The sequence below is a fragment of the Saccopteryx leptura genome, chromosome 1 (assembly GCF_036850995.1).
Source record: "Saccopteryx leptura isolate mSacLep1 chromosome 1, mSacLep1_pri_phased_curated, whole genome shotgun sequence".
NCBI lineage: Eukaryota > Metazoa > Chordata > Mammalia > Chiroptera > Emballonuridae > Saccopteryx > Saccopteryx leptura.
This window is the reverse complement of record NC_089503.1, coordinates 85,456,922-85,483,644: the sequence shown is the minus strand read 5'-3', so window position 1 is coordinate 85,483,644 and position 26,723 is coordinate 85,456,922. Positions and strand designations below refer to the sequence as shown.

Here is a 26,723-nt window from a genome sequence, read left to right as displayed (position 1 = left end):
AAATGAAACAGAAGAATTATATCATATCTAGTTAAACAGACTTCTTTTCTGGATTGGGATTTAATACTCTTTTCCATTATAATTCTGTCATATACAGGGCTGGACAGTAGATTTACATTTGTATGTGAAACAGTTTATTCTTGTATTATTATTTATTAATTATTATTTTCCATATGAACAACTGTATTTTCTTATAGCCAGTAAATGACCAGTACCATAACTATTTGCAAAAAAAATGTTGGAAAACATGCAAGATAAAAATGAAGCATTGGAATTAAAGACTAATTACATTGAATTAAGCTTTCTGAAACATTTCTTCTTAGTTTGTTTATTTTTCAATTTGTTCTTTAGAAATCTTTAGTCTGACCCTAATCTAATTAACCTACTTAAGTCTCAGTCTTACCTGCAAATTTGTATAGATCACATCTTAAAACTGACTTCTGTCTCAACAGAAATGTTCAAACATTTTCTTTTTGGAAATGATCTGAGACTTTTAGTACTGGTATCACCCTACGTTCATCTTGAATTGTCTGCTCTCTTTTCCTTATTGCCTCTTGAACTTCACCTCAGCCTGCAATGCCACTGTGCTTCCTTGCTACTTAGTATCTTGAATTCTGGTATTAAAGTATTGCATGACCCCTGTGTCTTTTTTTCTGTGGGTATGATGTAGTTCTCCTACTGTGGGAGTATACAGATGTATTTCATTTGATTTAATCAAATTTTAAATGGCATACGGTATAGTTGTTAAAAGTACAATTTATAACCTAAAAGAAGAAATAAGACATAATGTAATTTTATGAAATCTATATGCTATGGGTAATGTGTTTTTTCTTCATTGGTTGATTTTTTTAAAATAAAAATTCTGAAAATACAAGTGACTTTTTGTCCACAAATATTCTATTTGAAACAATTGAAGAAATAAATATGAAAATATGAGAAGAGATTGAACTGAATTATTTCTCTCTGTCATTTTGGGCATCAACCTATAAAATGGTTTACTTTGTGCTAGTTAGGACCATTGAGTCATTTACCTTGTATTATTTAGTTCTTGATCTCTCTTAGAGGTTATTAGGGACACAGGACGTCTATGTCTTATATTTAAGAAGTTTATACTGTGATAGAGGAGATGTAAAGTCAATGCCACAAGAAAGGACAGGCTATGACAGGAAAGATGTGCTGAAGGAAACTGCACATGGATATTAGAATAGAGGATCTAAAAGAACAACAGCTGTCTAAAACCTAAGCCAGTTTAGAAGGGAGGAGAAAGAGGAACAAAGAAAGAACTCTTAGTTATTAAATGCTAGTCCTAGACACTGAGCTCAGTTATCATCAATTAATCCTTATAATATTGATCCTGAAAATAGACATATTTCACTTTGTGAATTAGGAAATTTTGGTTCAGAGAGTCAAGGAAATTTACCCAAGGTCACACAGTAAGGGACAGAAACCACTTTCAAAGTCATATACTTCTGATTTCAGGGAGTTAATTTCTCCCATCCCATTCTGAAATATTCAAAAATAAAATTAAAACATTTGCTGCATGCCTGACCAGGCAGTGGCACAGTGGATAGAGCATGAGCCTGGGATTCAGAGGACTCAGGTTCAAAACCCCAAGGTCACTGGCTTGAGTGTGGGGTCACTGGCTTGAGCATGGAATCATAGATATGACCTCATGGTTGCTGGCTTGAGTCCAAAGATCATTGGCTTGAGTCCAAGGTCACTGGCTTGAGCAAGGGGTCACTTGCTCTGCTGGAGTCCCCTGGTCAAGGCACATATGAGAAAGCAATCAATGAACAACTAAGGTGCCCTGATGAAGAATTGATGCTTCTCATCTCTCTCCCTTCCTGTCTGTCCATATCTGTCCTGCTCTTTGTCTCTCTCACTTAAAAAAAAAAGACAAAGAAAAGAAAGCATTTGCTGCATACCTAGTGTGTTTTACCTTCAAATATGCCTCTAAATAGGAGTTCTGTTTTTAGTAGCTCATTGGTCTTCCAGCCAATATAGCCTGGTTTTAAGAAGACTGACCTTGGCATAGTCAGGATATATAGGCCTTTTATACACTGTGTGTTCCAACTTCAAGCCTAGAAGTTTTCACTCAATAGTCTACCATAGCGAGCTTCAAATATTGATCCTGATTTTATGTGCCTGGTTTCCAAAATCAGTCTCTTTGTAGTCATGCCAAAAATACTCATAGAAGTGGTCAGATGCAAAAGCAACCTTAAACTCTGCTTTCTCATTTGGACTTTCTGTAAACTGTCCTACTCTATTTTGTCAGACAACTTTTATAACTATACCTGATCCCTGTAACCCAAGCAGAGAGAGGTTTGATGTTTCCCAAGCACACCTGCCTCATCTTCAGATTGTTCAGTCCACCTGGAGTAGCATACTTCTCTGTCTCCTTTAATTCTCATCATTCAAGATTGTGTTTAATTATACAGAATTATTAATCCTAACTTGAAAGGGGAGTCAACTGTACCTTCTTTAGAAACTTGTAGTTTTTCTTCTCTTCTCTGATCACATAGTTATGTATTACTTCTCTTCCTTTGCTGACTTAAACTGTTACTGAATTTTTTAGTTATGTTTTGATACCCCAGCTAGATAGTGAGATCATTAAGAGCACAGTTGACATAACATACATAATAACTTTAGACACAGCACTGACCCATGTAAGATAGTTGATTACAGGGTATTAGTTATATTTGATATGTGCCTTAAGGTACTACAGCTAGTGCTGTGATACACAGCTTGTGGGAGACAAAAAGAAATTGAAAAAAATATTTAAAATTGCTAAAATGAAATATTAGGAAAGAAAAAAAACTATTATATTAAAAACTGGTCATCTGGAAAAGAGAAAACTAGAAATCAAAATAATGTTTGGCCTAATTTAGACTCCTGATTCCAAAATGAATTTGCCATAGGAATCTATAAGTGATCAATTACATGAAAAATAAATAATTCCTGTTTATCTTTCTTCTTCAAATATTTATTGGACATCACTATTGGTGCAATGCTTAGCACTGAACACAAAGATAAATATGCTACAATGTCTGTTTGCTGCCAGCTCAAAATGTACTGAGTGAAACAGAAATGCAATTAAAATATTATTCAACTTTACCAACAATTCTACAAATGAAAATCACCTGTTACACTCCCAGAACTTAAAAAATAAAAAAGCTAGTAACTTCCTTTGTCAAGCTTTTGTCAAACTGCCTATTTTAGGGTGTGAACAATGTAAGAGACATATGGCACTTTAAACCCAGAAGCTGCTACACTCTCACCACATGCCCTGTGTATCGGCAACTACTTATGCAATACATTTGAGCTCCAGATCAGTCTACAGGTTACAATTTTTAAAACACAAAGCCTTAAAGAAAACCTTGCTTATTATCTCTTGCTATTAGAAATTCTGAAAATCTGTTGATATATGCTAATTGTTATCAGTCCTCTTCGTTGCTCCTGTACTCAAGTGTTGAGTCAACAGATTTTATCCACATAGATCATTTTCATTATCAGGATTCTCAGCTGTGGACCTGTGAGAGGTAACATGGTATATGGGAAAGATTACAAAGGTGGGGCTAATATAGGTTTCAATGCCAGTGCCATCATGCCCTTGGTCTAATGTGATTGGAAATTAGTTATTTAACTTTAATTAGCCTCATCTGTAAGCTGTAGATGTTAATTCCTATTTCATTGTGCTACACTAATGATTGTGTATAAAAAAAATATTGGTTACTTTCCTTAATCCTGCTCATGAAATACCTATAACTTTATTTTCTATCAAATATGAATATATATGGTACGATTTTCATAACAGAACTCAAGGTGAGAACTATTTCCAAAAAATAGTATTAAAAACATTTCCTTTAATAATTGTAACAACAAAAAATAAAATACCTAGGAATAAACAAAGGATGTGAAGGACCTATATACTGAAAACTATAAAACATTATTAAAAAAATTGAAAAATACACAATGAAATGTAAAAATATTCCATGTTCATGGATTGGAAGAAACAACATAGTTAAAATAGCCATATTACCCAATGCATACAAATTTAATGTAATCGCCATCAGGATCCCAATGTCATTTTTTAAAGAAATAGAACAAAAATTTACCAGGTTTGTGTGAAACCATAAGAAATGCTAAACAGCCAAAGCAATCCTGAAGTAAAAGAATGAAGCTGGAGATAGCACACTACCTGACTTCAAATTATACTATAGAGCCACGATAATCAAGAGCATGGTATTGTCAGAAAAACTGACATACAGACCAATGGAACAGAATTGAGAGCCCAGAAATAAAACCACATATATATGGGCAAATCATCTTCAACAAAGGAATAAAACACACACAATGGAGAAAAGAAAGCCTCTTAAATAAATGGTGCTTGGAAAATTGGAAAGCCACAGGTAAAAGAATGAAACTTTAATACAGTGTGTCCCCATGCACAAAAATTAAAATGGATCTAAATATAAGATCTGAAATAATAAATTACATAGAAGAAAACATAGGTATTAAGTTCATGGACTTTGGATTTAAAGAACAATTTATGAATTTGACCCCAAAGGCAAAGGAAATAAAGACAAAAATAAATGAATAGAACTATTGATATATCAAACTAAAAAGCTTCTGCACAGTAAAAGAAACTGTCAACAAAACAAATAGGCAGCCAACTAAATGGCAGGTGATATTTGCAAACAACAGCTCCCAATAAAGGGTTAATATCCAAAATATATAAAGAACTCACAAAGCTCCTCAACAAACAAACAAACAATCTAATTAAAAAATGGGGAGAGGACCTTAACAGACACTTCTCCCAAAAGGACAGACAGAGGGCCAACAAATATATGAAAAAATGCTCATCTTCACTAGCTACTTGAGAAATGCAGATCAAAACTACAATGAGATACCATCTCACACCTGTTAGATTGGCTATTATCGACAAGACAGTTAATAACAAGTGTTGGAGAGGCTGTGGAGAAAAAGGAACCCTCATCCACTGCTTGGTGGGAAAGCAAATTAGTACAACCATTATGGAAGAAAGTATGGTGGTTCCTCAAAAAATTAAGAATGGAATTACCATATGACCCAGCAATCCCTCTACTAGATATCTACCCCCAAAACTTGAAAATAGTGTTACATAAAGACACATGTACCCCCATGTTGATTGCAGCATTATTCATAGTGGCCAAGACATGGAAACAACCAAAGTGTCCCTTGATAAAGGATTGGATAAGATGATGTGGTACATATATACAATGGAATACTACTCAGCCATAATAAATAATAACATATTGCCATTTACAACAACATGTTCTCAACATATTGAAAACATTATACTGAATGAAATAAGTAAATCAGAAAAAGCTAAGAACTATATAATTTCACATATAGGAGGGGTATAAAACAGACTCATGGACATAGATAAAAGTGAAGCAGTTACAAAGGGGAGGGGAATGTGGGGGAGGGGGAGGGGTGGGGGAATGGTGTAAAAAGGGACAAATATAAGGTGACGGAAAATGATTTGATTTTGGGTGATGGGTATACAACATGATCAACAGTTCAAATGCTATAGAGATGTTTACCTGAAATCTATATACTCTTATTTATCAATGTCACTCTGTTAAAATTAATTTTCTAAATAAAATAAAAAAGAAAACATTTCTTTTAAATTTATTTATTGATTTGAGAGAGGGGAAGAGAAGGGAGGGGGAGACAGAGAGACAGAAACATCGATTTGTTTCTTTATGTGCCCTGACTGGGGATCGAACCTGCAAGCTTTGCATATCAGGATGATGCTCTAACCAAGTGAACTATCCATCCAGGACAAGAAAACATTTTCTTTGTGGATGAAATTATAAATCAGAAATCTATAATTTTACATTATTTTCTATGGTAAATCTTTATTATATTTAAATAGCTAAAACATCTTTAAAAATCATACCTACTATAGAAAAACACAATTTGGAAGAAAAGAAAAATAGAGACTGAGAACTAAGGAAAAGGACAATGTATCAGTTTTGTCCAACAATAAGAGGTGAGTAAACAGGACAGCTACTCTTCACCGCATTCTTATCCCATGCCTCTGCTCAGGTCCACAATATTTCACTGAGAGGTAGCACCCTGTACTTGGGGTTGATTTCTGATGTCATTGCTAGTTCTAAGTTAGACTCTGGTTCTATTGCTGGTTATTATTATTATTATTATTATTATTATTTATTTATTTTACAGAGATAGAGAGAGAGTCAGAGAGAAGGATAGAAAGGGACAGACAGACAGGAATGGAGAGATGAGAAGCATCGATCATTAGTTTTTCGTTGTGACACCTTAGTTGTTCATTGATTGCTTTCTCATATGTGCCTTGACCGGGAGGCTACAGCAGACTGAGTAACCCCTTACTTGAGCCAGCGACCTTGGGTCCAAGCCGGTGAGCTTTTGCTCAAACCAGATGAGCCCACGCTCAAGCTGGCGACCTCAGGGTCTCGAACCTGGGTCCTTGGCATCCCAGTCCGATGCTCTATCCACTGCGCCACCGCCTGGTCAGGCACTTGCTGGTTATTATTAATGAGACTTTGAGTAATAAGCACCTTAACCTTCCCAGGCATTAGTTTCCCTATCTGTCAAGTGAGAATACTAGTTTCTAAGGGTTATTTGGGTTAATATCATATAAGTACCTAGTAGAATGGTAGTGTCTAAAATATAAGCTCTGTGCAACTATTTGTTCCCTTCATTAGTTCTTATTTTTATTTACCAATTCAATATTATTTCCATTTTAACAACTAGTACATTATCCTGTAATAGGCTTCAGGGAGACTCCATCAATTCTGCGTTCCCAAAATACAAACCTATGAATACATTTGAGGCCAAGTAATTCAGAGACAGTTGATTCATAAAATGCATTATTCAGGCAGTTTCAAATAAGGTCTAATAAACTAAGTATCCATTAGAGGCTCAAAAATTTTAGATTGGATGATAGCTATGAAAGCCAATACCAATCTTTTTAAATCAGTAAACAAAAATAAACTGCCATTACGTATTCAACTACATATTTGTAGTTTATAGGTCTGTGAATCTCCTGTCATCTACCAAAGTGGAAACTTTTACGCCCACCCACCATGGATTAAGCCTAAAATTTCACATATTTTACTTTAATTACTTTCATTAGCTCTTGAATCCCCTGTCTCTTATTATTATTTACAATGTGCCTTGGAGAATGATGTGCATATCTAAGCATTGATCTTTACAATAAGCATAGATTTATAGTAAAAATTAAACATTGTGTGCTGAGTATATGCTTAGTGCTGGAAAGTAGAAATAATAACAAAACAAAAAAATAGTCCTTGTCTTGAAAAAGCTTACAAATAATCAAATTGCAGACAAAGACTTATTTTTTTCTTGTTTTATTATTCCTGCTTTCCTTCTTTCCTGTCTTTTTCTCCTTTCCCCTTTTGTTTTTTTTTCATTATTTATTTTTTCATTATTATTGAGAACTTTATGAAGCAAGATTCAACTTACATTAGAAATAAGTATTAAAAAATTTGTGTAACTATTAAAACAAGGGTTTTTTTTAGTAATCATCAGAAACTAGAGGAAAAAAAGAAATTATTTTACCTATAATACTATTACAAACAAAAGGCTTATTCAATAGAATAAGTATATTGTTTATTTTAAGGTTTAAATTATTACCACAATTTTGTTTTAAATTTTGATAGTTTATTTTTTTTCTTGTGAGATTTAAAAATTTATTTTAAATTTATTTAGGTTAGATTAGACATGTAAATTGACCTTAATTTTTATTTATTTAACTGCTATAAACCTCTTATGTTATTTGTTGTATGTTTATACAACAATACAGGTAATGAGTTATAAATAAGAATATGTGTGTCCTACATTTATGCTTACTACTTATATTAGCAGTCATTTTTAATGATTTGACAAAAAAAAATGAGGCTAGAAAGGTTGCCTTAGAATCTTGGTTCATCCTTTGAGTCTAACAACTGACTATGCAAATCACTCCCATGACTGCCCTTTCAGAAAGAAAGAGAAACACAGGAAAGACTGTGTTTGCAGAACTCTGTGACTATTAACTATTTCGATAGGATGTGTCAGACTCTACTTCTTCCAACATATAAAGCTCAGGTTACAGAGCTTGCAATGGAAGTGCATTCTGAGAGATTATAAATACAAAGCATGGATACAGGGGAACCTTTATGTCATGCTATCTATATCAACTGCCAGTCAGGTGGAAATGTTAAACAATAACTCTTCTACACTTTACAGAGTCTAAAGGTGAGGAGAAAAAGCTCTCATGTCAAACACAACAGTTTAAAAGTACAGGAGTTGGTGAACATGTAATAAGAACAGTGAAATAGGTCACTGTCCATAAATATCCCAATGCAGTAGACATCAGGAGCAGGACAGGAAACCACCCTAAACACAGGCTAAGGTGAAAATCCATATCTTCTAAGATACCATTCCAAAGTGTCAGAAATATATGTCAAAGCAGCTAACTAGTCCAGTTTCTTTTTCTAGTCAACAATCTTAATTATTTCCTATTCAGTGATGTGTGCTTTGGGCAGGTTTGTCTGTACCCAACTGGCCTGCGATGTACATCTAACTGCGTATGTCAAGGAGAGCCCAAAGTTGTTTCTTAGTAACATAGCCTCTCACCAAAAGGTACACTATTAATACTGATAAAGCAATTTTTACCACTCTTTCTTGCAATATTTGCTACTGCCTATAAATCAAGTAGCTGGGGTGGAGAGGGGACAAGTAGAGTAGTGCCCTTCGGGAGCTATGGTCCCAAACTATAAATCCAATTCTTATTAAGGTGTGGACCATTCTTCAAAATATGGATTTGGGACTTTTCCCAAATAGCTTTAAGTGTGACAGACACTTATTGCTTTTTTGTTTGTATATGGTTTTGAGTAGTAAAATACTGGCCCAACACTTGTCTTTAGGTATCAAATTTTTATATTGATATATAAAGATTTCACCCAGATGTAATATCTATGGCCTAAAAATAACCAAACCAGTGCTAGGGCTTCAGTCTCCCAAACTTCTAAATCACTTCATCTATCTATCTTTCTTCCAGGATGTTTTCCCCGTGCTTAGCCTTTAAGGTACAAATCCTCTGGAAGCCTTCCCTAAATCATCCCCATAGTATGCAGTAGATTGTGCTTCCCTAACCCTTTGCACAGGCCTTTCTTGCTGCAGATAGATAGCACAAGCCTTTCTTTCTGCTCCGATGTGGGTTTGCTTTACATCTAATGCAATGGTCCATGACTTTCTTCAAAGCGCTGTTGCTAGCATACAGAGCAATCATAGGCATGCAATAAACACTAATTAAATCAGTGATTAAATCGAATAAAATGTACATAGTCAACTTGATTGGAGTACTGAATTCCTAAAGGTGTTGGTAGAGATGAAGAAAAACAGATTGAATTCATATATTAATATTTCAAAATACTCTTTAAGAGTCCCTGGAAAGAACATTAAGCTTTTTAGGACAACTGATCTTGAGAGACAGTGACAGTCATAGTCCTTGGCAGATGCAGCAGAATATGCACTTTGGATGATTTTATATTGGAAGCATCTGCATTTACTACATCAGTGTTCTGGATTCTTGTTTTTCTCTCTTTTTTTAGTGTCCTCACTTGGGACATAAGAATAATCTCACTTACCCATTATAAATATAATGAATATTAGAAAAGCGAATATGAAAAATAGATGCAATTTATGATCTTTAGACATAAAGAGGAGATGGTGAATATTTTAAAAGAAAGTTTTCTCAATTCTAACACACAACCTGGTTGGCTCTTGGGCGTTTTGGACAATATAAACACATGCAGGCTGTAACGGCTATTTATTATACGGATGTGTGAATTGGCACCAGGAGTCAGCAAAGTTATTTTGTAAGGGACCAGATAGCAAATATTTTAGGCTTTGAGTTTTCTGGTCTCTGTCCCAATTCCCAATTGTCATATTTGTGCAAAAATTGACATAGATAATGTGTAAACAAATGGATGTGGCTGTGTTCCAATAAAATTTTATGTATAACAAAAAAAGAGCAAGATTTGTTTTTTGGACAATAGATTATAAATCCTGATTCAGGCTAAGGGCAAGAATTAGTTAATAAAGATTCTTAACTTATCTAGAGGTTGGCTTTGAAGCCAGGAAAATATCTCAATTTTATATGTATCAACTCTATATGGCCCTGGCCGGTTGACTCAGCGGTAGAGCGTCGGCCTGGCGTGCAGGGGACCCGGGTTCGATTCCAGGCCAGGGCACATAGGAGAAGCACCCATTTGCTTCTCCACCCCCACTCCCACCCCCTCCTTCCTCTCTCTCTTCCCCTCCCGCAGCCAAGGCTCCATTGGAGCAAAGATGGCCCCGGCGCTGGGGATGGCTCCTTGGCCTCTGCCCCAGGCGCTAGAGTGGCTCTGGTCGCGGCAGAGCGACGCCCCGGAGGGGCAGAGCATCGCCCCTTGGTGGGCAGAGCGTCGCCTTTGGTGGGCATGCTGGGTGGATCCCGGTCGGGCGCATGCGGGAGTCTGTCTGACTGTCTCTCCCGGTTTCCAGCTTCAGAAAAATACAAAAAAAACAAAACAAAACAAAAAAACCCCTCTATATGCTGTACAAAAAACCTGAAAATTCCCTATTCATTTTTAATTTAAAGCATTTCTCTGTGTAGGGTAATATTATGTGATGCTTTAGCATACCAAAAAAGTATTGTTATAAATTATCACTCGATTTTCATGTGCCTAAAAAAAACAATATTTAGTTCAAAGTAATTTGCATTTTCAGATTGACTCTTGAGACTAGAGCATCATTATTAGCTGAGAACACTTACTGTATATTTGTAATTGTCCACGAAAGGAATTTTTTCCGCGTGAGTTTTCGGCTCTGCACTCATATATGCCTGCGTCATCCAGCTGCACGTTGGGTATTTCCAGCACCGCCTGAGATTTCCGCAGACGTGCCTTACTAGGAATATAACCATTAACCTTCATCCATGTGATTGTTGGAACTGGGCTACAGTGGGGTGCAAAAATATCGTTAATACACTTTCCACTATTAGGAACATAGATTCTTTTATCTGGTAATTTAAGCACTTAATAGGCTGAGTGCAATAAAGTGTAATCACAATTAAGGACTGTGTGCTGGTTGATATACTTCACTTTCCATGAGGATTGTCTGATAAGTAAGTAGTTCGATTACAAGGAAGATAGTTTCCTTTTATATTTCAGGAAAGCAGTTCAGAAACAGTATTTTATACATGTTAATACATTATACTTTATTTTCAAATACTTTGTGAAATTGCTTAAGTGTGTAAAAATAATTTGTGAAATTACAAAGTAATAAATACTTATCACAAAGAATTAAACAAAAGCCATGAACTAAGATCCCTTTTGGCACCCACCCCAGCAAATACCTTCTTTCTGCAACAAAATATGCAGTTTGCGAGTAATCTCTCAGTTTGTCTCTATGATGCATATAAAGACATATGAGTTATTTATGTTTTGTTATAACTCATATACTAGATATTAATTATTATTATTAAGAGATCAAATTCAAGATCAACTCATGACTTATTCTGGTTAATAGCAGCATATTATTCCATTTATTAGATATATTAGAATTTAATCAACCATTCCTTATAATTTAACATTCAGCATAGTCCCATTTTTTTTTGCCACTAAGAAACAATATTATTACAAACAACACTGTACATATATCATGTAATGTTGCTTTTATTTTCTCCAGCAGACAGTTGCAAAAGTGGAATTGATGGATCAAAGGGCATGTACATTTTTCATTTTAATAAGAACAGCCAGATTGTTTTTCAATAATATAGTGGCAGTTTCCACACCTATCAGTAATATATGGGACTGTTTCCCCATATATTTGCCACCATTTGATGTGGTTAATCAGTCTAATTTTTGTCAGTATTGAAAGGTAAAAGTGGCATTTGGTACTTTAATATTTCTCTGAACTCTAAGAAGGTTGAACATCTTTTCATAATTTATTAGCTATTTGCATCTGCTTTTCTGAAATGTTTGCTTGTGTTACTTTTCTAGATTTTCTTTCATTTTTCTCTTTGTCTGTTTGCCTTGTTTAAATTAATGTTGTAGAGTACTTTATGCAGGAAGAACCATTAAGACTTTGTTTCTAAGAAATATTCTGTGGTACACTTTAAGAAACAGTTTTGGGAGAAACAAACATATCTATAGTTTTCTTCACAAATTCTGAATTTTTGTTTGTTTATAAAATCATCTGTAAACCCAAGTTTATGTTCATATTTACTGCAGGATTCCTAGCAATATTTAAAAGTTATTTTTAAACAGTTGGAGCTTTAATCCATCTGGACTATATTTATGTTTTTGGTATGAGATAAGGAATGCAACTAGTTTTTTTAGCATTGTTAATTCCCCACAATATTTGGAATGCAGTTTTGGTCATACTGTGGACTGGGTTCCCACATATTTGAATCTCTTTGAGACCTCTCTATTCTGTTCTGCTGATTTATTTATAACTATCTATATTTAATGCACTTTTGGTCTAGACCTACTCCACTGTTTCAGTTTTATTTTTCACTACTTCCCTCTATATTTCCTGACCCAGAAAGACATCTCTGTGTGTTTCCAATCATATCTGTTAAAATCCTACTAATCCTTTGAGACCCGTCCTAAATGTCTCCTCTTCAGCAGTCTTTCCTTATTTGTGCAGTCTGCTGGGATGTTACTTTTTCCTTTAAGTAACAAAGTGCTTTGTGTATACTACTCACATCTTTTGTAACATTCTACCATAGATTATAATTACTAAGGATAGGCTATTTTACCACTAATTTTCCTTATAGAAACAATCACAATGTTCACTATTATAAACAATGCTGTGATCAAGACCACGTGCATTTTCTAACAGCTTTCTAACTTATTTCTTAGAAATAAATCATAGAAGTAAAATTGTTGGATTATGGTTGACACTTTCTGCTTGTTTGTTTTGGTACATATATACAATATTCAGGAAGTTTGAATCTTCCTTTTTGGAATAACCTTTAAGTTGCCATGGTAAATAATTTTTGAATATATATGAGAAATGATTAATGATTATTTTAATTTAGAATTTTTGCATCAGTATTCAAAGCTGAGATTGTAGTTTATTAGTTTTGTTGGTATGTGTGTACTTGTTGAGTTAGTGGTTAGTTTGGTTACAAGCTAACTGACAAGGTATGTATCACAGTAATGGATGATAGCTTGACAAACATGCTAGATTGATTCCATCTCTTATTTTGATAGCTTACATTGTAGAGTAATTATGTTCTTTATAATACTGATAAGACTGTCACAAAAAATCACTTATGTCTGCTACCATAACTAAAGTTACTTTGTAGATTGTTTTCAATTTCTTCTATGTTTTCTTTAATTGTGCTTTGTTCAAATATCCGCTGCATCAACTTTGGCAATTCATGTTTCCCTAGAAAATTAAATATTTCATCCATGATTTCTGTTTTAGCTGTGTTATATAAATAGTAATTGTTCCAAGTTATATAAATAGTAATGGTTTAAATCAATATTTATTTATTTATTTATTTATTTATTTATTTATTTATTTTAGCATTGCATTTTGCTTAGGAGCATGGGCCTTGAGAAATACAATTTTACTTTCAAATACAATTTTGACACAAAGATGCTATGTGACTTTAAGAAAGCTATCTAAATTCCATAAATTTTGTTTAATAGACATATGTATTTGTTTCTTCAAAATGCAAATATCTTGATGGCAGTGTCATCATTTCTCTTGTTCAGCAGCATGTCCACAGTGTCTCATAAAGCAGTAGTCCCCAACCTTTTTTGGGCCACGGACCAGTTTAATGCAGAAAATATTTTCACAGACCGGCCTTTAGGGTGGGACAGATAAATGTATCATGTGACCGAGACAGGCGTCAAGAGTGAGCCTTAGATGGATGTAACAGAGAGAATCTGGTCATTTTTAAAAAATAAAACATCGTTCAGACTTAAATATAAATAAAACAGAAATAATGTAATTTATTTATTCTTTCTCTGTGGACTGGTACCAAATGGCCCACAGACCGGTACTGGTCGGTGGCCTGGGGGTTGGGGACCACTGTCATAAAGTGCTAGGTATATACTTAGTACTTAATAAATGTTTATGAAATAAATGAATGAATGATATATTTAATATTGTTTTAAAGATTAAGTAACTTTTCTTTTAAATGACTTTGCAAAATACATGGTGAATAGTGACTATTCAATAAATGTTAGCCATAATTATATTTAAATGATTAGCTTTATCAGAATTTTTTTAAGAGAAAGAGAGAGAGACAGGAAAGAAGAGAGATGAGAAGCAACAACTCATAGTTGTGTCACTTTAGCTGTTCATTGAGGAGTTTTCAAATGTCCCTTGATGGGATGGTGTCTCAAGCCAAGCCAGTGACCCTTTGCTCAAGTCAGTGACCATGGGGTCATATCTATGATCCCATGCTCAAGCCTGCAACCCAGCACTCAAGCTGGCAAGCTTACTCTCATGCTGGTGACCTCAGGGTTTCAAACCTGGGACCTCAGTATTAGCTTGACTCTCTATCCACTGCATCAGCACAGGTCAGGCAGAGATTTGTCCTTTTGTTGTCTTCAAGTAAGCATTTTGAGTATTATTTTTTCTTTTAATTAACTAGTCGGTTTATTTACTCATCTTCCTTTTTTTTTTTTTTTTTTTTTTTCTGAAGTTGGAAACGGGGAGAGACAGTCAGACAGACTCCCGCATGTGACCGATGTGACCCACCGGGATCCACCCGGCACGCCCACCAGAGGCGACGCTCTGCCCACCAGGGGGCAATACTCTGCTCATCCCGGGCATCGCTCTGCCGCGACCAGAGCCACTTTAGTGCCTGGGGCAGAGGCCAAGGAGCCATCCCCAGCACCCGGGCCATCTTTGCTCCAATGGAGCCTTGGCTGCGGGAGGGGAAGAGAGAGACAGAGAGGAAGGAGGGGGGGATGGAGAAGCAAATGGGTGCTTCTCCTATGTGCCCTGGCCGGGAATCGAACCCGGGTCCCCCGCACGCCAGGCTGACGCTCTACCACTGAGCCAACCAGCCAGGGCCATCATCTTTCTTGATTGGCATATTTATATCATACTCTAGCTTATTGAGTTTAATAATCAGTATAGTTAATATTTATGGTAAATAATAAAAGCATATATTACTCTCTTCCTTTACTATCAGATGAAGCTATATGCCAGATATTTTGATATGTAGAAATAGTGACTTGTATAGTTTCTCATATATGGAACTTTTTGAATCAATCTTTATAACTAAATGAATCAGGTTTTGTGAAAGTTACATACCACTGGGAAAAAAGAGAGGTTTATTTTACTTGTTAAAAGTTGAAAAACTAACTTACAAAAAAATTTTGTTAATATGTCACTCAAATACTATTTTACTACTTTTTATAATTTTTAAGCAATTTAACCTATTTTTTGGTGACAGAGATAGAGAGAGAAAGAGAGAGGGACATATAGGGACAGACAGACAGGAAGGGAGAGAGATAAGAAACATCAATTCTTCATTGTGGCATCTGAGTTGTTTGTTGACTGCTTTCTCATATGTGCCTTGACTGAGGGTGGGGGGCTATAGCAGAGCGAATGACCCCTTGCTCAAGCCAGTGACCTTGGGCTCAAGCTGTTGAGCCTGCATTCAAGCCTGATGAGCCCACACTCAAGCTAGTCACCTCGGAGCTTTGAACCTGGGTCCTGTGCATCCCAGTCTGACACACTATCCACAGTGCCACTACCTGGTCAGGTAGCATTTTGGCTTTGGTCAAATCAAATCTCCTATGGAATATTTTGTACATTAAATAAAAGGATATAAATAATCACCAACAGTTAAAAGCAAAGCTACTCTGCTTGAAGTAAGAATGAGGGTCCTAGAGTTTACCAACTTATCCTCTACTTCACAGAGCATAGTGGAAAATTACTGGTTTATATCCTTTTAAATTTTTGTCCAAGTTGATCTTTTTGATTGAAAGAGGTGTGTTAAATTTTTCATTATTATGATTACCACTATTATTGTCTTGCATTTTGCATTATTTTGCATTTTGATTAATTTTATCTCAGCAAAAAATTTTTCATAAAAGTTAATACATATTAAGATCTTTAACATGATCATCTAATTTTGTGATATTTTACTTTAAATGATCTTTAACCATTTTTATCATACCAGTTTTTCCTCTTTTTTTAATTTTGATCTAATTTTTATCTATTTCCCTTAAATGGCAAATAGATGTAACTTTTGATTCAATCTGAAAAAAATTTTTTTCTTTTAATGGTAGAATTTGAGTTTTTAATTTTGTTGTCCTAATTGACAATAATTATTCTTTTTTATTTAATTGATTGATTTTTTTGTGTGTGTGACAGAGAGAGAGAGAGAGAGAGAGAGAAGAACAGATAGGTACAGACAGATAGGAAGGGAGAGAAATGAGCATCAGTTCTTCGTTGCAGCACCTTAGTTGCTCATTGATTGCTTTCTCATATGTGCCTTGACTGGGAGTGGGGGGCGGGTTACAGCAGACCAAGTGACTCCTTGCTCAAGCCAGTGACCTTGGGCTCAAGCTAGAAACCTTGGGCTTCAAGCCAGTGACCTTTGGGCTCAAGACAGTGACCATGGGCTTATGTCTATGATCCCATGCTCAAGCCAGTGATCCTGCGCTTAAGCTGGTGAGCTGGTGCTCAAGCCAGATGAGCGCATGCTCAAGCTGGCGAGCTCAGGATTTCGAACCTGGGTCCTCTGTGCCCTAGTCTGACACTCTATCTACTGTGCCATTGCCTGGCAAGGCTGATTTATTACATTTTAAAGATAGAGGAAAGGTGAGAGAGAATCAGAGAAAAACAAAGAGAGAGAAAGAGAGAAACATTGATTTGTTGTTCTACTTATTTGTGTTTTCATTTGTTGATTCTTCTATGTGCGCTGACCAGAAATCTATCCCACAACCTTGGCGTATGGGGACTACACTCTAACCAACTGAGCTATCCAGCCAGAGCTGATAATTATTATTTTTATTTGGCCATTTTGGAATTATAAAATTCAGAAATAATTATAATTTTATATTAAATGTTAATATCAATAAACTTTAGAATAAAAATATCATGGATTTAAAATTGACTAAAGAAGTTATGAGTATAAAAGTGTTTAGATTAAAAATTAAAACAGAGCCCTGGCCAGATAGCTCAGTTGGTTAGAGCATCATCCTGAAGTGTAGAGGTTGCTGCTTTGATCTCTGGTCAGGGCTCATACAAGAACAAGTTGATGTTCTTCTCTCCCTCTCTCTCCTTTTCTAAAATCAATAAAATACATTTTCAAAGAAATTAAAAATTAAAATAGAAATGTACAATTAAAAGTATAAAAGTGTAAATATAGAACTTAATGGATGGGTTAAACATCAAATTAGACATTTTTGAATAAAATGTTTCTTAGAAGCAGTAGATACATTTCTTTATTCAGAACAAGGCACCATCCAGACAGAAAAAGAAAGAGAAAAGGTGAGAGAAAAAATCTGAGAGACTGAGACTAGAGAAAGGAGACTACTTAGTATCTAGTATCTAGTGACATAAAAATTTCCTGAAATAATAAAAACACTGAATCCTTAAATACAAGCAATACAATGTAGATGGTCTCTGTCTTACCATGGCTATATTTAAAATAAAATGATTTTTTTTCTACTTCACAATGCTGCAAAAGCAACACACATTTAGTAGAAAAACGTACTTTGAATTTTGAATTTTGACCTCTTCCCAGGATGGCCATACGCAGGACAATTCTCTCTCATGATGCTGGGCAGGAGCAGTGAGCTGCACCTCTCAGTAAAGCACGAGGTCATGAGGGCAACAGTGGCTACTCTCCTGTATACTATGTTGCCAGCACTTTTTGGATATTGTGTTCTGAGCACATTTCAGTAAACCAAGATAAGCTATGGTGTTTGGTATATTAGTTGTATTAAATATCATTATTTTCAATTTACAATGGATTATTGGGAGCATCTGTATATATTAAGAATGACTAAGGCCACAGTATATGAATGACATGTATGAATAGCCAGAGAAAGAGGCAGATCATCTATAAAAGTACAATGATTTGAATGTTCACTGACTTCCCAACAGCAACCTTAAAAGCATAAGAAGATATTGGAATAGTTATATCCAATGTGCTTAGAAGGAAAAAAAAAAGAAAACTTATAAAACTAGAATTTTGTATATAATAAATTATCTTTTAGAAGTGAAAAGGAAATAAAGATTTTACCAGATCTACAAAACCTGAACAAATTTATCACCAGCAGACTATAACTGAAGGAGATACACACACACACACACACACACACACACACAGACACACACACACATACATATATTTCAGGAGAAAAGAAAAATGACCCCAGAAAGAAAGGTTAAGATGCAAAAAAAAAAAAAAAGGTAACTTAAAAAACTATGCAAATAATACTAACACAACAGAGTGGACATATTTAAAGGGAAAGAACTAAAAGACCAATCAAGAAAAGCATGTAATTAAATAAAAGGAGTGAGTAGAGTTAACATGTCCTAAAGTTCTTTTATTTTAAGAAGGATGTTTAAGATATGGTAAACTTCAGAATTAAAAAAATGCCTGGGAAAATCAATAGGGTAACTATTAAAAGAATAGATAAAGAGTATAGCTGTCCAAACAAATAAAAGGTATAGCAAAGACCGGAGGCTAAGCTCTTTCCAAAATTTATTTCTTTTTTATCCTGGGTACACACTTGCTCTTTTTATATTCAAATAAGCATGACCATGATGTCGATTTCTGGTTGTGCTACATAGTGAAATCGACCCAGAAAATCTGTGACTCCTCCACTCTATCTTTCCCTGTTGGCCAGTTTGAAATCAATGCCCAGGACAGCTTTGATAGGGGTTGAAGATAGCAGAGACTAGGTCAATGAATGACATTTTTATGAACAATGACAATAAATTATACTTTTTGGATACTGCGTGAATGATATATAAGTATCTGGCTAAGATCTTAACATTTGAAGTTTTATTTGTTATACTTGTTAGCATGATTTTACTAACATAGAAATTGAAATACAGAAGTGGATAGCTGCTATATAAAGACATTAAATATTTGAGATGTTTGTGATGACAAGGGTGAGGTTCTGATACTGTAAACTGAGGAGATGGGGATTTTGGTATACAGTGGCAAAATATTTGGTAAAACTTTCATCTTTGATAACTTGGAAAAGTAATCCAAATTCTGATAGAGCCTAATGAAGGACTTAAAGAATAGAGTTAAGTGTGGCTGTTAGAGAATAATAGAAGTTAATTGTTAGTCACTTCAACACCAAAGTATTAGAAAAAATAAGTGAGCTCAGAAAAATGCTGATTGGATTGGAAGGAGAACTAATGAGAATCAAAGACTGCAAAATGTGGGACCATGGTTGGTAGAGCAGATTAATTGCAAAAATGGCCTCAGTTCCCCATCTCTATCTATAGACACGTCCTTCACTATGTAATTTTGTAGGGTATTATCATTAGAAGATGGTCTTTTGACCAATACTTCAAATATAGGTTACCTTATGACTTGCTTTGGTCATGAAAATGTAGCTTTAAGAGGATTTGTATACTTCTGCCTTTTCTTGGACCCTTGCCTTTAAACTTGAAACTTAGAAAAAGTTTAAGTTAGCCTGCCAGAGAATGGAAGATCACATGGAGCAGAACCATATTAGTTAGGCTGAGGACATATCATACCAACCAATCTCCAGTGGACCCCACAGCTGACATATTTATGTACAAGTTTGACTGAGATCAGCTTAATCTGAGCCAAATCAATAGAATCACACAACCAATTATTCTCATGATAAATAATAAATGATTATTGATTTAAAATGCTAAGTTTTGGGTTGGTTTGTTATACAGAATTATTGTGGCAATATATATCCTATACAGTAGGAAAATCTAACTTTTTCTAGTTCCTAGATGGAAAGAAATAAAAATGAAAGGACATAGAGTAACAGAGGCCCAGTAAGCATTAATCCCATGGCTAAGCTAAGGGTTTTGGTCTTCCTAACCAATCCTCATGATTTCAAGGTAGCTGCCATTACATTGATAAAAAGAGACATAGGGAATTAACAGTTATTTCTAAGTATAATTTTGAATAAAGTTATTAGTAAGAGAAATTGAATGGAAGCAAACAAATCAGAAGCCAATCAGATTTTGCGATGACTTACACTGCCAAAGAAACCAAGAATCTGAATTTCAGAGAACAAAACTCTTAGTACTTACATATTAAAACATTGTGGGTTTAGATATGTATACCAACACAAGTTTGAGCTACAAAATCTGTACAGCTCCAGAGGAAGAAATGCTTCTTAATACACATTTCAAAAGTGGTGGGGGGGGAGGGGTAAAACAAAAAGAAAAAAAGTCAGAGGGTGGAGCCAAGACACCCTGGAGGACAAACAGAGCAATTTCTTCCAAAGAGTGACATTAGTGTCTAATCAAGAACTTCTTCATCCTCCCCTAACACACAAGGGGTGAGGGTTTTACAATGAATGCTTATGCAGGAGATTTACATATTCGTGTTGCATGTGTGAATAGTTTGGGTCTCTCTTTATTTTTGGAATGGAATTTTTTGTAGGTAATTAATTCCTGTTCCATCTTTGTGTAAGGCCATATAATAACTGTTAAGTTGTTATTTTTTTAATTGAGGGCAGGGGAGGCAGACAGACAGATCTTTGCATGCCTCCCAACTAGGATACACTGGGCATACCCCCTATGGGGGGATACTCTGACCATCTGGGGGTTGCTCTGTTGCTCAGCAACTGAGCTATTTTTAGCACTTAAGGTAGAGACCACAGAGCCATCCTCAGCATCCAGGGCCAACTAGCTTGAGCCAATCCAGCCATAGCTGTAGGAGGAGGGAGACAAAGAGAAAAGGGAAGAACATGGATGGGTGGAGAAGCAGACGGGAACTTTTCCTGTGTGCCCTGGGAATTGAACATTGAACCCAGGACATCCACAGTACAGGTGACACTCTACCACTGAGCCAACCAGCCAGGGCCAATTTTTGTTGTTTTCAAATGACTTTCCTGAAATCAAAGATGATTCATTCATTGTTTTTGGAGGGGAGGGGTATACAAGTGGATCTTTTAAAAATATCTGTGATTATAATCATTTTTTAATTTGCTTAATATTATTGGAGGCCAATTTCTTTTTAGTAATAACCTGGAAGTGAGATTGTTGCTTAAAAATAGGACTGATTTTTAACTACATTGAAAGGATGAGTAGAAGCATCAGCTGTGGCAGTAAGACAGAGCAGAGGTAAATTTTTCCTTATTTTTTATCTGTTCAAATTATATCTGCACAGCTACACATTAGATTTTCACATAGAATAAGCAATGCAATTTAGAGAAGATAAAGAAGTGTTTTCTTCTCTATAATGTTATAATGAGAATGGTACTATTCATTCAGCTCAAAACTATCTCTGTTAGAGACAGTAAAAGGCTATACAAAACCACACTGCAATTCTGACACAAGTTTTTTGTTATGCACTGTTGAAGTGTCAGGATGAAAAGTGCCTGAAAGTATAGTTCTAGAAAGTAAGAAAAGTGTTGAATGAACTTTGGCTATATGTTGAAGTCATTAAAGGTATTTTTTAAAGACCATTTCTATACACATAATAAGGTAATGTGTAGAATCTGTCAAGGCAGAAAGAATACTTAGCTGTAAAGATTTAATGATTTCAAAGACAAGTACTCCCAAACTGCAAATTGCTATTCATACACAAATTGTAGGTCTGTCTAATGGAGCTTCTTATTTTCCTTGCAGAAGTCACAAGTGAGATATGAATTTTACATCTGATGTGAAAACATATACAGTTATGGCTCCTTTGTGACTTTCCCAAAAGAGAAAAAAGTATTGCATATGTTTGACAAAAACTGAAAAAAACTATGTTTTATAACTTTTCTGTAAGAAAGCACATAAAAATCCACCATAAAAAAAACTATTGAGAGAAAGGTATTTTTTTCTTTTATGATGTTGTTCCTCAAAATAAATAAATAAATAAACAAAAAATAAATAAATAAATACAAAACTCAACCACTAATGTGGATTATCACTTCTAGCTATATAATATACAAAATTTTGAAGACAAAAGTTTTATATATAAAAGTTTGAAACTTTCAGTGGCCATGAGCACAAGCCTGGACCTTTCTTGAGAGGGGCTTACCCTAGAGCAGGGGTCGGGAACCTATGCCTCGCGAGCCAGATGTGGCTCTTCTGATGGCTGCATCTGGCTCGCAGACAAATCTTTAATAAAAAAAAATAACGTTAAAAATATAAAACATTCTCATGTATTACAATCCATTCATTTTCTACCGCTCATGTTCATGGTTGCGGGTGGCTGGAGACAATCACAGCTGTCCTCCAGGACAACACCAAATTTCTATTGGATAATGCTTAACATATACGGGTTGTTGTGTGGCTCTCACGGAATTACAGTTTAAAATATGGGGCGTTCATGGCTCTCTCAGCCAAAGAGGTTCCCTACCCTTGCAAGAGATCTGTGTTTCAGCCACCAAATGATTGGTCTAATTGGCAGCTAGAAAAAAATGAACTGTATCAACTTAAGTATAAGTTTTACATCTCTCTGCTTTCTGATTCTTAAGCAATGTAATAACTCCTAAGCTTCCCATGGTATTATTTTAGCTAAGGACCTAAGAGTCACAATTCAGAATGTGTCTCTCCATCACTTTTAATTATCTTAGGCAAGAATCAAATTTAGGTAAAAAGTCTTGGTAGTTTCTGTGTGATTTTGGCCTGGTATGGTGTTTATGCTTTTGCCATTGTTTTATAAAATATACTAATTTTTTCTACATTTAGAAAAGCAATTTAACAGTAAAAGTAGTCAATTTTGAGGTCAACCTATGTTCCAAATAGAGGCCATTGGAGGCCTTCCTTTTCCTCATGTAGTTCTTTCTGTACAGGTCCTCATGATGTTCCAACTCTGAGGAAACCCCTGAATCCAGCCAAGCAAGGAGAGCTTAGAGGAATCATCTATCAACCTATCATTGCCAAGTTACAAGTCTAGGTTTGCAAATAGAAAAGTTTCTGGAATGATACTGTATTTATGATTTTAGTCATTAAATAATTATACATAATACCTATTATACTATACCTATTATGTGCTAGTCTTCATAATGGACTTGGGGATTATTATAAATATGAATTTTCAAATAATTAGTTATGTAATGATTTAAATACTAATAGGCATGATTTAGAGTAAGTACAAAGATAGGACTACATATTCTAGTATGGTGGGGGCAGAGAATGTTTCCTTAAACAAGTAACATTAAGTTTAGATTTGAATAATGAATAGGAGTTATCCAGACAAAGATGAAAACCTTCAGAGAAATTTAGTATGGTTGGTGCTTGGTTGGCAGTGTCTAGTGACGAAGCTGGAGAGGTGGGCAGAGATGAGGAAGAAGTGCCATGACATTTTAAAGAATGTAGACTTTTCCTAATGGTGACTGAAAATAACTGAAGTATTTTAAGCAGGAGTGTGATGTTCATATTTGAGTTTAGGACAGGCTTCACAACATTTCATTATGGCACAGTGCATAATTATGTAATCATTAGAGAAATACAAATCAAAAGCACACAATATCACCTTACACCTGGTAGAATGGCTAATATTTAAAAAAAATAGCGTTAGTGAGGATATGTAGAAATTGGAACCTTATATCAATACATTGTTAGTGAGAATGTAGAATAACACAGCCACTATGGAAAGTTGAATAATTTGTGCATGGCACAGTGGATAGAGCGTTAGCCTGGGATGCTAAGGACTCAGATTCGAATCCCTGAGGTTGTCTGCTTGAGGGCAGGGTCTCCGGCTTGAGCGTGGGATCATAGACATAACCCTTTAGTTGCTGGCTTGAGCTCAAAGTCACTGGCTTGAGCAAAGGGTCACTGGCTCAGCTGGAGTCCCCCAGTCAAGGCACATATGAGAGCAATCAATGAAGAACTAAGGTGCTGCAACTATGAGTTGATGCCTCTTAGTTTTCTTTCTTCCTGTCTGTCTGTCCCTGTTTGCCCCCCCCCTCCCACAAGAGAGAGAGAGAGAGAGAGAGAGAGAGAGAAAGAGACCATTTTAGGCTCTGCAGGCCAGGTGGTCTTTATTGTAAGTACACAACTCTGCCATTGTAGTGGTAAAGCAGACATAGGCAATACCTAAATGAATGGGAATGGCTGTGCTCCAATAAAACTTTGTTTATGAAGAAAGGTGACAAGTCTGTGGCCCACAGTTTGGCAACCCTTGGTTTAGGATATTCTGTATGCAGCAAGTAGAATGTGCTGAAAATAAGCAACATTAGAGGTAGAGAAAAAGTTAGGAGGCTGATGTAGAAATCTATATATATGAACGATAACTCTGCTCTAGGCAAAGGTAGTGGGATGGGAATAAGAAGTGGATATTGAAGATATTTAAGAGGTAGACCTAATATATCTTGATGCTAGGTGGAGTGTGAATAAGAGAAAAAGGAGATGACCATGTTAATTTCTGAGTTTGTGGCTTGTATAACTGGATGACAACAGGAGAGAATATTAATTGGGATTTTACTATGTGCCAGACACTGTTCTAAGAATTTTGCATATATTAATTTAATGAATTTATTCTTTTTTCCCACCCTCCCTCCCTCCCTCCCTCCTTCCATACTTCCCTTCCCCCTTCCTTCCTTCCTTCCTTCCTTCCTTCCTTCCTTCCTTCCTTCCTTCCTTCCTTCCTTCCTTCCTTCCTTCCTTCCTTCCTTCCTATTGTGGTAAGAACATTTATCATGAGATACCTTTTAACAAATTTTAAGTGTCCAATACAGTATTATTAACTATCAACACAATGTTGTACAGCAGAACATAATCATTTTGCGTAATAAAAACTTTCATCATAATGAATAACAACTTCTCATTTCACCTCCCCCACAACCCATAGCGACTACAGTTCTACTCTCTGCTTCTATGTGTTTTGACTGTGTTTGACTGTTTTATACTTCAGGTAAACAGTATCATGCCATATTTGTCTTTTTAGGCTGGCTTTTTCATTAAGCATAGTATTCTCAAATTTCATCCATATGACAGGATTTTATTATTTTTTTGATTGATTTTAGAGAGACAGAGAGATGAAGGGAGAGGGAGAGAGAAAAAGAGAAGAGGGAGGGAGGGAGGGAGGGAGGGAAGGGAAGAAGAGAGGTAAAGCGGAGCATTAATTTGTTGTTCCACTTAGCTGTGTGTTCATTGGCTGCTTCCTGTATGTACCCTGACCAGGGGGGGATCAAACCATACAGATGGTGTTTTGGGAGGATACTAACCAATGGAGATAAGTGGTCAGGGCCAGGATATCATTATTTTTTAGGGTTGACTTATATTCCATTGTATACATATACCACATTTTCCTTAGTCATTCATCAATGAACATTTAAATTGTTCTCAAATCTTGACTATTGTAAATGATGTTGTAATGAACATGAAGTGCAAATGTCACTTTGAGATCGTGATTTTCATTTCTTTTGGATAAAGAACCAGAAGTGATATTGGTAAATTATATGTTGGTTCTATTTTTTAATTTTTTTAGTAATCTACATACTATATATTTTCCATAGTGTCTGTATCATTCTACATTCTCACTAACAATGTATAAGGGTTCCAATTTCTACATATCCTCACTAATGCTATTTTTTTTTAAATATTAGCCATTCTAACAGGTGTAAGGTGATATTGTGTGCTTTTGATTTGTATTTCCCTAATGATTAGTAATGTCGAGCATCTTTCCATATACCTACTGTCCATTTGTATGTCTTTGAAGAAATGTCTACTCAAGTTCTTCATCTGTTTCTTTATCATATCATTAATATTTATTTGTTAGTTTTGCTATTGCAAAATATAATATGCCTTATATATTTCAATATTAACCCCTTATCAGGTATGTGGTTTGCAAATATTTTCTCCCATTCTGAAGATTCGATTTTTACTTTGTTGTTTCCTTTGATGTTCAAAAGCTGTTTAGATTGATGTAGTCCCACTTGTCAATTTTTGTTCTAGTTGCCTGTGCTTTTGGTGTCATAACAAACAAATTATTGCCAGATCAGTGTCATGGAGAATTTCTTCTTTTTTATTCTCAAAGTTTTATAAATTCAGGTCCTACAGTTAAGCCTTTGATCCATTTTGAGGGTTTGTTTGTTTGTTTGTTTGTTTTTGTGTGTGTGGTGTGAGATAAGGGTTCTATTTTATTCTTTTGTATATTTATATCCAGGTATTTGGCACCATTTGTTAAAAAGACCATCCTTTCCCAATTCTCTAGTCTTGATACCTTGTCTAAATCACTTAATTCTGAACTCTATGTTGTGTTCCTTTGGCTTATATGTCTGTCTTTATTTTGGAATCATACAATTTGAACTCCTAAAACTTTGTTATATAATTTGAAATCAGCAAGTGTGATACTACCAGATTTTTTTTCAGGACTGTTTTGGTTGACTGGGTGTTTTTTTGTGTGTGTGGTTTCATATGAATTTTAAAATTATTTTTTTCATTTCTGTAAAATTGCCATTCGTATTATGATAGGGATTGTATTGAATCTTCTTGCTTGAGAAGTATGGGTATTTTGATAATATGAAGTCCTCTAATCTAGAACACAG

General features: G+C 35.2%; 1 protein-coding gene across 2 annotated transcripts in view; it reads right to left on the bottom strand.

The window, feature by feature from the left end:
- CNTN5 (contactin 5) overlaps positions 1-26,723 on the bottom strand; it is a 1,309,320-nt gene that overhangs the window by 298,311 nt on the left and 984,286 nt on the right. For both annotated transcript variants that reach the window (XM_066360732.1, XM_066360733.1), the window contains one exon: positions 10,853-11,034. In XM_066360732.1, the coding sequence (XP_066216829.1) occupies positions 10,853-11,034 (182 nt within the window). The remainder of the gene's footprint in view (positions 1-10,852; positions 11,035-26,723) is intronic.